We start from the raw sequence: 12,636 nt of genomic DNA on the forward strand, positions 1-12,636 counted from the left end.
TGAATATCTTAGAAAGTTAAGCACTTTGGTAAGTGATGTGTAGCTTAATTTTGATAGAATTAGGACCAGAAAGTAAATTGTTGTTTGCAATCAAGAATACTTAAGATTGCCTAATATTTGTAATCCTGACACAGATACTTTCATAATAGCTTTATCTTTGCCACATTGCTGAGATTGAATATCTAATTTAACATTTTATGTTCTGTTTTACAAAAGTTCATTTGAATATATATTGGAAGCTTCCAAGTCCCTTAAACAGAAGGCATGTGATGGGACTATGACATACCTGAACAAAGGCCAGTTTTATCCCATCACACTCAAAGAAGTGAGTGCCAACAAAGAAATCCATCACCCAGTCAGTAAAGTCAGAGTAAGTGTGCATGATTTGTACGAATTTCAGATATTATTCATAATAAGTTATTTTTGCTGACTTAGCTAGTACTGTACTACAATGTTATTTAAGAAACTAATGTTGAAAAGGAATCTTGATGAAGTCTTAGAAAGAAGCATGCATTGTAAAATATTTTTACTACATGGCCGAAATGCAGACCTCAATGAGGGAAAGCAATATTGACATTGTGAAACAATGCAAGATGATGACAAGCCACCAACTTGTTCATCAACCTTCAGTTTTGCTGATTTGCTAAGAATTATTTTACATTGCCCTGCAGAATAAAAATCCACTCCTATGCTTTTAAAAGATTGCATACAAGGACTAGCAATCAATTTATGAATATTTCTTTTTTGAAAAAAATTCTAGAGTGGGATACAATTCTGTAATAATTTCTGAGTTACAACACACCACTTAGAAATTTAATTGGCTACTTTTAGTTGTGAAGTCCACTTCCACAAATGACATGATTTCCTTGTCAGATGCTAATACTTTGGTTTTAATCCTCATGCAATGCTCCTTTAGAGTGTCGCTGAGAAAATTGGTTCATACTGTTCCAAGGTGCATTTCCTTGTGCACCCCAGGGTGAAATTTGAACAAGCCTCAGCCAAATGCCAAGAGCCTGACTTGGGTAAGATCTATATAATTACTTCCTAGCTCTCCCACTGCAACGTTCACCCAGGTCAGCTTCAGCCCATAGTCTTGTCCCTGTAGGCCACTCCTCCACTCCAATTGGTCAGACTTTTGAAATCCTCCCCACCACTTTCCCCCTTAACCTAACTCAAGTCCACCTATTAATTATTTTCACTCTTCGACATTGGAAAGCATGTAAGGTAAAGGGTAGTCAATTTCTGTATCTCATATCCAGGGAACCAGATACTATTTTTATTAGTACCTGGTCCCCTGAATAAGAGATACTACTGAATTTTGAAATAGTAGGCACAGAATGTAATGCATTGACCTGTATGTTTACTGCCCCTTCCTTCAAGCCCCAGGATTTCTAGACATCATATTAATTTTCATTAAAGCTAATCCTGGTGAAAGTTATTGTATAATAACAGTGACTGTTTTACCCCCATTTTCAGAGTGTGATAATGGTTGTTTTCGGCGATGATAAAATACGCGATGAGCAACTCAGGCACTGGAAATACTGGCACTCTCGGCAGCATACTGCAAAACAGCGCTGCATTGACATCGGTATGAAGCCATTCACTTCTCTTCTGATCGGAACCGCTTTGACTAAGGAGCTAATTATTTTGTGGTTCATGTGCTGTATTTGATCCTTACTATGTCACCCCTGTGGACTGCGCCATTGGTTTTGTTCCTGTGGATGTAATGGTTAACCAGTCAAAATCAACCAGCTGACATCCCTCTGATGTACTTGTGAGTTTTAACTGTGAGGTGAACCAGAACAATGCATGAACACACAGGAAGGTGAAGAAGGTCAAGTCACTTTTATAACCTCAGAGTAATTACAGACATTTGTGCCTGAGAGTGTAAAGGTCAGAGATTACCAGTCATGAGAAATGTGGTATCTTCAGACATTCCTGGAAAGACCTGCGTATCCCTGTTAGATTGATGAAATGTCTGGGGGCAGGTTGCCTCTCTTAGTTTCTCAGAAAACTTCTGCAGCTTTCCTTGCCTTTTGTTGCTTATTTTTACTCCTCCACCCTATCTATATATTATAGAAAAAGCACCTTCCATGATAAAGCTTCACTAGTTAATGGAGCATATCTGGCCAAGGGGAAGAGCCAGCACTGTGCACTTCCCAGCCCCTCAGATCAGAAACATTTATCTACTTCCAACTTCTGAACTTTTCCATGCTACTGACTCTAAGCCAGTTATGTTGTGGGACCTTTTGTTTCCTCCACCTTCCAGTTATAATCACTTAGGTTCCATAATTTCACCTGGGGATCTTGATTTGCATCCAATGCCCAATGCTGCAGAATAACTTTGCTTAATATACTTGATGCATGCAGACAACCCACCCCACATACACAGCTACGGCTAAGTGTTGCTATGTATTGTAAAGCAAGGCACACAAAGTGCTGGAGGAACTCAACAGGTCAGGCAGCAACCACTGAAATGAACAAACAGTCAATGTTCCAGGCCGAGACCCTTCTTCAGGGAAGGAAAGGGGAGGATGACAGAATGAAAAGGTAGGGGGAGGGGAAGAAGGTTAGCTGGAAGGTGATAGGTGAAGCTAGATGGGCGGGAAAGGTCTATAGCAGCAATGTAGAAGAGGAAGCAATTGGATAGGAGAGATGAATGGACCACAGAGAAAGGGAAGGAGGAGGGCACCCAGGGATGAAGTGATAGGCAAGTGAGAAGCGATAAAAGGCAAAGCGGGGAATAGAAGAAAAGGGGATGGGGAGGGGAATTTTTCTTTTACCAGAAGGAGAATTGATATTCATGCCATCAGGTTGGAAGCTACCCAGATGGAATAGAAGGTGTTGCTCCTCCACCCTGAAGGTGGCCTCATCTTGGCATAAGAGGAGACCATGGGCCAACATGTCAGAATGGGAGTAGGAATTGGAATTAAAATACTTGGCCACCAGGAAGTTTCACTTTTGGCAGACAGAGCAGAGGTGGTCGACAAAGCGGTCCCTCAATTTATGACTGGTCTCACCAAAACATTGTAGTTATTTCTGGTTCCAGTGTTTGTTTTCAGTCTTAATGCCATATTTGATCCTGAGTTTGAACTTTGATTTTTGCATCTGTGACCTTCTCTGCTTCAGCTAATGTGCTGCTGTAACTTCATTCTCTCCTAGACTTCATTATCTAATGTACTGGCCTATTGACATCGATCTACTCTTCAAAAATATGATATCACCTAAAGCTGTGGTCTGAGTCCTAATACCTTCCACATTCTGCTCTCTCTCTCTCACACACACATTCTTGTGGATTTATAAATATTCCTGGTTAAACAAAGATGCACTTTAAACTTTCCCTTTTTTTGAATTGCTCTGTAATCTCACTTCTTTCTTATCTCTGTAATCTCATTTTGACTCCAAGGAACTGCCTAATTAGCAGAGAAGAATTCCCTCCAAGAAGTCTGTGTAGCCTTTGGCTGGTCCCTGAATTTAATCACTCCACCATTGATGTTTGTGTCTTCGAAAATTCCCTGCTTCAACTTCTCTATCTTCTTCGCATTCTTTCGTTTGTTTCTCCTTCACTCTCCCACTAGGCAGAGGATACAAAAGCTGAAAGTATATGCCACCAGGCTTAAGGACAGCTTCTACATTGCTGTTATAGACTACTGAATGGTTCCATAAGATGGACTCTTGAACTCACTAACTACTTTGTTGTGACCCTGCACTTTATTGATTTTTTACACTGTATTTTCTCTATACTTCAACACTTTCTTCTGCACTGTTAGTTTTACTTGTACTACCTCAGCTTTACTTGTAATGAGTTGATCTATATGGATGGACAGTATGCGAGACAAGTTTTTCACTATACCTCAGTACATGTAACAATAATAATTCAATTTACCAAATATCTGACTCATCCAGTAATCATTTGACATCATCTAAAGTGGTTTGGGATTACTTTGTTTCTTGGATCAGGCTCATGAAGTGCACCTTGGGATGACCCAATATTAATCACAATTTTCATTGATTCAGTATTGCTTAATTCCATTTGTCAGGTAATTCACATTTTTTTTTGGTGCAGGTGTAAAGTCACTGAATTCTCACAAGTGGATAAACCTTGTCAAATAATGTTACGTTTGTGATCATGGATGAGTGTGGTATGATGTGTGGCAAGAAGGTTTTTCTTTCACTGGTCTGTTTTATGTTTGACTCCAAGAACTAATGTTGGAAGTGGTTGTGGTAATGGGTTTTGCTCTGCCTGTTGTTTCGGTTGTCCCCTTAAGCTTTATCTGGAAGTATTTGTGGGTTGGGTGAGGCGCATACTAATTGTGTGGAACTTAAGTGGATGTTGCTGTGCCAGCACAAGATCCTGGATCATAATAGTTTTGGCAGATTGCCAGGAGAGGGAATCAGATTACCTCTATAAATTCCCGGATTTGGTTTTTGTGAATAAATTATTTTCTTGAATTGGGCTATGTTCCCACCCCCCACCCCCAAGGATCAATGACTCTTGAGTCGAGTAAAGCAGCAGAGATCAGTAAAGGTCAGTAAGGGTAAAGGTTTTAATTCTGAAAGCATAATGTATTTTGGAGTTTAAGGGGGATGTCTAATCTTGATCTTTGATACAAAGTGACACGTATGCAAATTCCCTTCTTTCCTCAATTTTTAACTGCTGAAAGACCGCAGAGTTTTGCATTAACACCAATAGCAAAGTTCTAATAATTATAGGTTAATCATAGCTGATTGTCATACAAGCATCAGTGAATATTGTTGCAATTCCAAACAGATGAGTCTAACCTGAATGGCTTTGTCTTTCTTGTGAAACCTCGGGTTGATTTCTGAACAGAACTTAGCATTTGAAGACAATGGTAAACAAAATAGAACCTGCCTGTAAAGCCTTACCCAAGTCCTGTACACCAAAGTACATGATTTAAAAAAGATTATTGCTGGCAAATTCATGTCTTATTGTTAACACATAGTGCTCTAACATGGAAACTCAATCCATTCATAAGGGCTACTGTCTAGGGCTGAATTTTGAGGCAATATTTTAGTGAAGGAATAATAAGGTATACTGAGAACATTAGTATAGAGTTTGAACACCATATTCAGATTAAGTGGCCAATTTAGTTAAGAAATGCAAATTGATAATTGCATGAGTGAGTGCCTCAGGAGTGCTGGTAGCCTCCCTTGACATCAGGATAATGTCTCACCCCTCCTTACCCTCCAGCTCTCCCAGGCCACGAGAAACATCAATGTTTTGGACATATCCCCTAGGCCCTCAGCATTAAAACTTCACATTTGGAATTCAGACAGATAGCCCTAGTTGTCCAGACTGCCAGAGGGTGCCAATTGTGAGGTACTTAATGAAGCTTTAAGACCACTGAGAAAATCTGATGAGTCAGACCAGCAATGCAATCTGACATGTAATCACAGGAGAATACTGGCAGCTTCACATTTCACAGCAACCCATTTTATACTCAATTTTCTTTCATGTAATTAAAGTTCAAGGAATCATTAAGCATGCAAGTAAGCATTTGTGTAATCAGTAAAATAAATGCACTATCAGCTTCTGAAAGAGTAAAAAAAAACAAGTATGAGAATTTGAATTACTGCCGCCCTGGAGGCTGAGGCTGAACCTTTGGTTTGAATCTAACTGCATTAAAAGCAATTTTGTGGGTTTTTCTGGGCACTTTCAGGAATCAACCAAATCTTATGAATTTGTGTTTGTAATGCAGAACATTGGGTCAATAAGACCTCTGATGTATTAAGAAGACCTGTATTTTCCATAGGCCCTATACTTAAAATCCCTACTTATGTGCTTTCTGCGTACAATGCTCTATGCTGGGAACTGAAGTTCAGTTACTTGATAATGTAATTTATTTTCCACATGGTGTGACTAATAGCAAATTGTGACTCAGTATACAGAAAGGAGTTTGGACAAAGGCAAGACTTTCTTAGCTATATATGACAAATTTTATGCAGTTTAATAATGAAACTTACTGAAATTTAAAAATTGCAAGTAATCATCACCTCCTCATTTCTGTTATTTTTCTGCAGCCGATTACAAAGAAAGTTTCAACACAATTAGTAACATTGAAGAAATCGCCTACAATGCCATCTCCTTTACATGGGATGTCAATGATGAAGCTAAGGTAGGACTTATGCCTATAGGCTGGTATACTGCAGTTTATTAGATTTCTCCCAGCAAGAGAATGCAAGTTGGAATAATTAGCTTTATCACTGCCATTGTTCAGATACTCATTATTTCAACCTTTACCTTAATCGATGCATGAAGATTTCTTTTCTGTGTTGCTTGATGTTCATCTTGCTATGAACTTCTATGTAGTATATAAATTACTATTGTATTATAATTGTTAGAAGTGGACCCTCAGTTTTGTTTTGTGGCTTAGACCTGAAAGAGCTTACTGCTGACTGATCCTGGTTACAAAAGAGTGCAAGTACATTGGCACTGATTAATCTAGCAGTGATCACGGTATTTCAAAAATATTGACTGGTAGTTTCAGGGATGAGAAAAATAATAGCCAACTAGTGGATGTTGAGGCACCAGACCAATCATTATTGCTTTTAGAAACTTTTGGGAGCAGCTGCAAAAGCTACCCTGACCAGTATATCTTGTCCTCTTCATCAGCCTTAGTAATGTTGATCAGGGCAGTTGAGAACTTTTAATCCATTTGTGTGTGAGATGTTTTGGAGTTTTAATACTTTTGAAGGTCTAACTTTTGCATAGTAAATCACTGCCACATTGTGTAATGGCAGAATGGCATTTCAGAAATATCACTGCACACTTAATGTACTTTGAACAGGGTATTTGTCAGGGCTCGAGCATCACTGGGAGCCTCTGTTAATCCAGACAATGGGTAACTGCAAGCATTGCAGTGTAGGTACGAAAGGTGATCTCATTGTCAGTGCCTTCATTCTTCTGGCAACAAATTTGCAAGTAAACATCACTATTAATTTGTGTCCAACTGTAATGTACAAGAGTATTTCACTCTAGTCAAGGAGCACTTCTTAAATTTAGGCCAGAGAGATAGATGTTGCTGTCTTAGTGAACTGCTGCGATCCCCATTCATTCATTATCTGTCAATAGGATCCTGCAAGCACTAAGAGAGTTCTCTTTGCCCTCTCTTTCTTTCCTACCTTCCTTCTCTTGCTCCCCCTTGTTTTGCTGAAGTTTCTTTCCAAACCCTGGCTATTGTACTCAGGTCCAATCTGCTTAAAGAAAGTATTGAAGATCATTCAACTTGGAAAAGAAAGTCAAAACTCAATGGGCAGTTAAGATGATAAGTCTGAGAAAGTTTTCTGATGATTAGGTCAGAGTTTGAGGAAACTGATGTTTTGTTTGAGATCCTTTCCATAAATCTTTTTCCTCTTCTCATGTACTAATGGAATTAGGTACCAGATTAAGTATCACGCTTTATTGGTGTTATGGTGAAACTACAGTATATTATAGATTTTACACATGAAATGTACATTTTTCATTTTGGCCAAGAGTGAGGGGAATGCATGCAAAGGAGAGTGTTGAAATGGTAGATGTCCTTCATGCAGGGCTGATGTTTAGATATTTAAGTGACACCAGTCAAATTGGGATTTGTTGTCCTAAGACAGTGATAGCAGGCTGTTTGTTTAAAATGTCATGGAGTTATGCCATGGAGTGGCTGAGTAGGTTGCTTCAGAGGGCAGTTAAGAGTCAATCACCTTGGTGAAGATCCGGAGTCATATAGAGAGAGCAGTGTGGAATACGAATGGAATGTTTCTTTCTTTAAACAATGATACAACAGTATAGTAACCATTTTATTGACATTGATTTTATTTCCTTATTCTTAAACTGAATTCAAATTTCCAGACAGTTATGTGGTCATTCAAGCTTGTGTTCGACTGATTAGAAGACTCCGGCAAGTGCCAGCACACCTTTGGCAGGTGAAAGGAAAAGTCAGCTGAAAGTCTCAGTTGTCACCTTGATAGGGCTTGCCCTCCATCCCACCAACCCCACGCTACTCATTTATCCATCATTTTCTGATGATGCATGTAGTGCTATAAACTCATGATACTTTGCATTTTTGTTAATTGAATTCTTCAGTTGAGGGAATGAACCAAATGTCTTTTTATAAAGGCTGGACACGGTATAGTCAAGGACAGAATTGCAGCAATTCTGCTGCTTCCCTGCCTCGGATCTATTTGTTCGACAGGGATTAGCGGCAACCTTGTGGGTGGGAGATAATGAATTTAACCTAATCAACTCTATTGTTGACAAACCCTATATCACACAGTCAACTTTTTTCCTCCCACAACATGGACCAGAGAGCAGTCATGAATTTTCAAGTGTAATTGAAGATGACATAACCTTAGATCTCCTTTGAAGATAGCTGTTTCTATTGTCCTTTAAGACAATAGAAATCAGAATCAGAATCAGGTTTATTACCACTGGCGTGTGATGTGAAATTTGGAGGTCCTTAATAATGGACACTGCCTTTCTGAGACACTGCTCCTTGAAGACGTCCTGGTACTTTGTAGGATAGTACCCAAGATGGAACTGACTAGACTTACAACCATCTGCAGCTTCTTTCAGTCCTGTACAGTAACCCCTCCCTCCACACCAGACAGTGATGCAGTCTGTCAGAATGCTCTCCACTGTACATCTATAGAAGTTTTTGAGTGTATTTGTTGACATAACAAATCTCTTCAAACTCCTAATGAAGTATAGTTGCTGTCTTGCCTTCTTTATAACTGCATCGATATATTGGGACCAAGTTAGATCCTCAGAGATCTTGACACCCAGGAACTTGAAACTGCTCACACTCTCCACTTCTGATTCCTCTATGAGGATTGGTATGTGTTCCTTCGTCTTACCCTTCCTGAAGTCCACAATCAGCTCTTTAGTCTTACTGATGTTGAGTGCCAGGTTGTTGCTGTGACACCACTCCACTAGTTGGCATATCTCACTCCTGTACACCCTCTCGTCATCACCTGATATTCTACCAACAATAGTTGTATCATCAGTAAATTTATAGGTGGTACTTGAGCTAAGCCTAGCCACACAGTCATGGGTATCTACAGCGTAGAGCAGTGGGCTAAGCACGTAACCCTGAGCAAATAAAGTAGTAGAGTTGGTCCATTATTCTCTATGACATGGGTAAAAACAATATTGGACTCCTGATACAGAAATTCCTTCTCTACCAAAACTAAGTAGACAGAGATTGCTCATTGAATAAAAGATTTATTTAAGATAAGCAAGCAAAGTTTACCTTGAAAAAGAATGTAATCTTCTGTAATGACACAATACAGTTCGAATATAGTTTAATAGGCATCACAATGCAGTATAGTTCGGATCGGTATGGTCACAAATTGAAGTTGAAAATTGGATGCACTTGGGTAATTTGAGAATAGTATCTTTCGGGGTATTTTCATCATAGTCAGTGAACTTCACTTTCCTCATTTCTCAGTGTGTCAATTTTCAAAGCTCTGTAGCTGCCTGAACAAAATAATTATAATTTGTTGAGGTTATTTATTGCTTGAGAATGGCAATAAATGAATGTTATCATTGTTGTACATTCACATTTCGCACAATCACCTGAAAAGTTGAAAAGTTGAAAATTACTGAATAATAATGGGTGTGGGTTTGTGGTTTAGGGAAAAATAAAAGATAAATGTGGATAGTAACAGGAGAATTATAAACAATAAAATAACAATTATGGTTTTTAAAGGGGCTTTAATATGTTGAGAACAGAATGCCTTGTCTGCAAACATGGGTGTATGTGGTGATGTCAATGTGCAAACAGGCTATTACATTGCTGGGAGCTAAGAGGTCTATTAAATTACCTATAAATTTCAAAGAAAGGGGGTGGAAAAGTTTAAACAGTAGATGTTGTGATGCAATTTTCAGCTTTCAGAAAGGGAGAAAAGAAATTGTTTCACTATTTATGAGTCAACTATCATGATAGCCTGAAACTTGTCTTGGTTGGAGGAGTTTTGTTTGTTAATGCATGGCTGGTGTGGAGGGGTTGGTAAGTACAGATGAAGAAAATAAAACAGTAGGAAATTTATGGAGGAGATGAAAATAGATTTTTAGTTAGAAACTATTTGTTATATGGCAACTACATCATTTGTGGAAAAATCTGTGTTACCCTCATTGGCATCATTGGCCACCTCAGGATCCACAAGGAGGTAAATCATCCTGCACTGCTTTTTATTGTGGCTTTATGTGGCACAATAATGTAGTGGTGAGTGCAAGGTTTTAAAGCACTACTGATCACCGATCGGGGTTCATATCCTGCCTGTAAGGAGTTTTACCTTCTCCCTGTGTGTGCAGTTTTGGTCATCTACCTACAGGAAAGATGTAAATAAGTTTGAAAGAGTACAGAGAAAATTTACAAGAATATTGCTGGGACTGGGGGACCTGAGTTATATGGAAAGATTGAACACGTTAGGACTTTATTCCTTGAAATGTTGAAGATTGAGGGAAGATTTGATAGAGGTATACAAAACTATGAGGGGTACAGATAGGGTAAGTGCAAGCAGGCTTTTTCCACTCAGGGTGGGTGGGACTACAACTAGTGGTTATGGGTTAACTTGGACATGTTCCAGCATATTAGTGTCTTCTGTGGTGACCTCACATTCATGAAGGACCCTCTTACTGGTGGATAATGAAGCAAAGTATTCATTAAAGACCTTTCCTACCTCTCCCGACTCCTGACACATGTTTCCTCTTTTATCCCTGATCACTCTAGTCATCTTCCTGTTTTTCACATGCATGTAGAATGCCTTTGGGTTTTCCTTAATCCTACTCGCCAAGATCTTTGCATGTCTCTTCTTCAGCTCCTTCCGGGCTACCTTATAATGCCCTAAAACCCTGTACAATCTTTACTTCCTAAACCTTAAGTATGTTTCCTTCTTCCTGTTGACTAAATGTCCAACTCTCTTGTCAACCATGGTTCCTTCACCCTACCATCCTTTCCCTGCCTTAAAGGGACCAGTTAATCCAGAACAACATGCAAGTGCTCCCTAAACAACCTTCACATTTCTGTTGTACAGTTCCCTGCGAACATCTCTTCCCAATTTACTCTTCCAAGTTCTTGCCTAATAGCATTATAATTATCCTTCCCCAATTGAATAATATCCACACTGTTTGCTCCTATCCTTGTCCAAAGCTATGCTAAAGGTCAGGGAGTTGTGCTTACTGAGCCTTTAATGCTCAGCCACTGAGAGGTTTGCCATCTGACCAGATTCGTTGTCTAGTACTAGATATAGTATGGCCTCTCCTCTAGTCGACCCGACCTCATACTTAACAAATTCTGCCCTATCTAAGCCTTGTGTATTAAGGAGGTGGCAATCAATATTAGGGAAGTTGAAGTCACCCATAGCAACAACCCTGTTTAATTTGCACCTTTCCAAAATCAGCTCCCTAGTGTCCCTGTTGTGCTTGGGAGCGGGTATGGGGCGGTGGGGGCTATAAAATACTCCCAGTAAAGTGACTCCTCCCTTCCTGTTTCTGATTTCCACCCACACTGACACTGTAGATAGGTATATGTGGTACCACTGTTTTAAAAAGGGTAGTAGAAACAAGCCAGGAAACTGCAGGCCAGTGAGCCTGGCCATTGCGAGGAGTAAATTGCTGGAGGGATTGGGTCTACCAATACTTGGAGAAATGGAGTCTGACTTTGAACGGTCAGCTGACTGTGTGAATGGGAAGTCATGTCTGACTAACTATGCTAGGGTAAAGCTACAGAGAATATGTATCCAGATTATGGAATGTATTTTTTCTAAACTATTTAGATACAATCACAGTAAAACAAAAATAAAAAACTGCAGATGCGAGACATTTGAAATAAAAACCAAAAATACTATAAACCACTCAGCAAGTCAGGAGGCATCAATTGAGAGAGAAATAAAGTTCCAAGTAACTTTATTATCACAGTACATGTATGTCACAACCCCGAGATTCATTTTCTTGTGGGCATACTCAATAAATCCATGATAGAATGGGAACATTTCAATGATGGGGTAAATGAATTTGAGTGAACTTATTCCCTTTGGTTCAAGAGCCTGAAAGTTGAGGGATTCCTGAACCCAGTGGTGTGAGTCCAGAGGCTCCTGTATCTTCTTCTGATGGCAGCAGTGAGAAGAGAGCATGTCCTGGTTGTGGTGGATTCCCTGATGATGGATGCTGCTTTCCTGTGACAATGCTCTGTATAGATGTGCTCAATGGTGGGGAGGGCTATACCACAACGGACTGGGCTGTATCCATTGCTTTTTGTAGAATTTTCCATTCAAGGGCATTGGCTTCATGGACTTCTGATTTCCTCCTCCTGAAGCCAATAATCAGTTCCTTGGTCTTGATCACAATGAGTGAGAGGTTGTTGTTGTTGTGGCATCACTCAGCCATATCTTTAATCTCCCTCCTGTATGCTGATTTGTCACCACCTTTGATTCGGCCCATGACAGTGATGTTGTCTGCAAACTTAAATGTGGTGTTGGAGTTGTGCTTAGCCATACAGTCATAAGTGTAAAGGGAGTAGAGCAGGGGGTTAATTACCCAGACTTGTGGTGCACATTTGCTGATGGAGATTGTGGAGGAGATGTTGTTGCTAATTTGAACTGACTGGGGTCTGCAAGTGAGGAAATCCAGGATCCAAT

The 12,636-nt window shown here is 39.6% G+C and overlaps 1 protein-coding gene across 2 annotated transcripts in view; it reads left to right on the forward strand.

Moving 5' to 3' along the window:
* Window positions 1–12,636, forward strand: part of LOC140209888 (grainyhead-like protein 1 homolog) — a 112,971-nt gene that overhangs the window by 54,259 nt on the left and 46,076 nt on the right. For both annotated transcript variants that reach the window (XM_072278523.1, XM_072278533.1), the window contains exons 7-9: window positions 217–370; window positions 1,477–1,588; window positions 6,043–6,137. In XM_072278523.1, the coding sequence (XP_072134624.1) occupies window positions 217–370; window positions 1,477–1,588; window positions 6,043–6,137 (361 nt within the window). The remainder of the gene's footprint in view (window positions 1–216; window positions 371–1,476; window positions 1,589–6,042; window positions 6,138–12,636) is intronic.

This window comes from Mobula birostris, chromosome 2 (assembly GCF_030028105.1).
Source record: "Mobula birostris isolate sMobBir1 chromosome 2, sMobBir1.hap1, whole genome shotgun sequence".
Lineage (NCBI taxonomy): Eukaryota > Metazoa > Chordata > Chondrichthyes > Myliobatiformes > Myliobatidae > Mobula > Mobula birostris.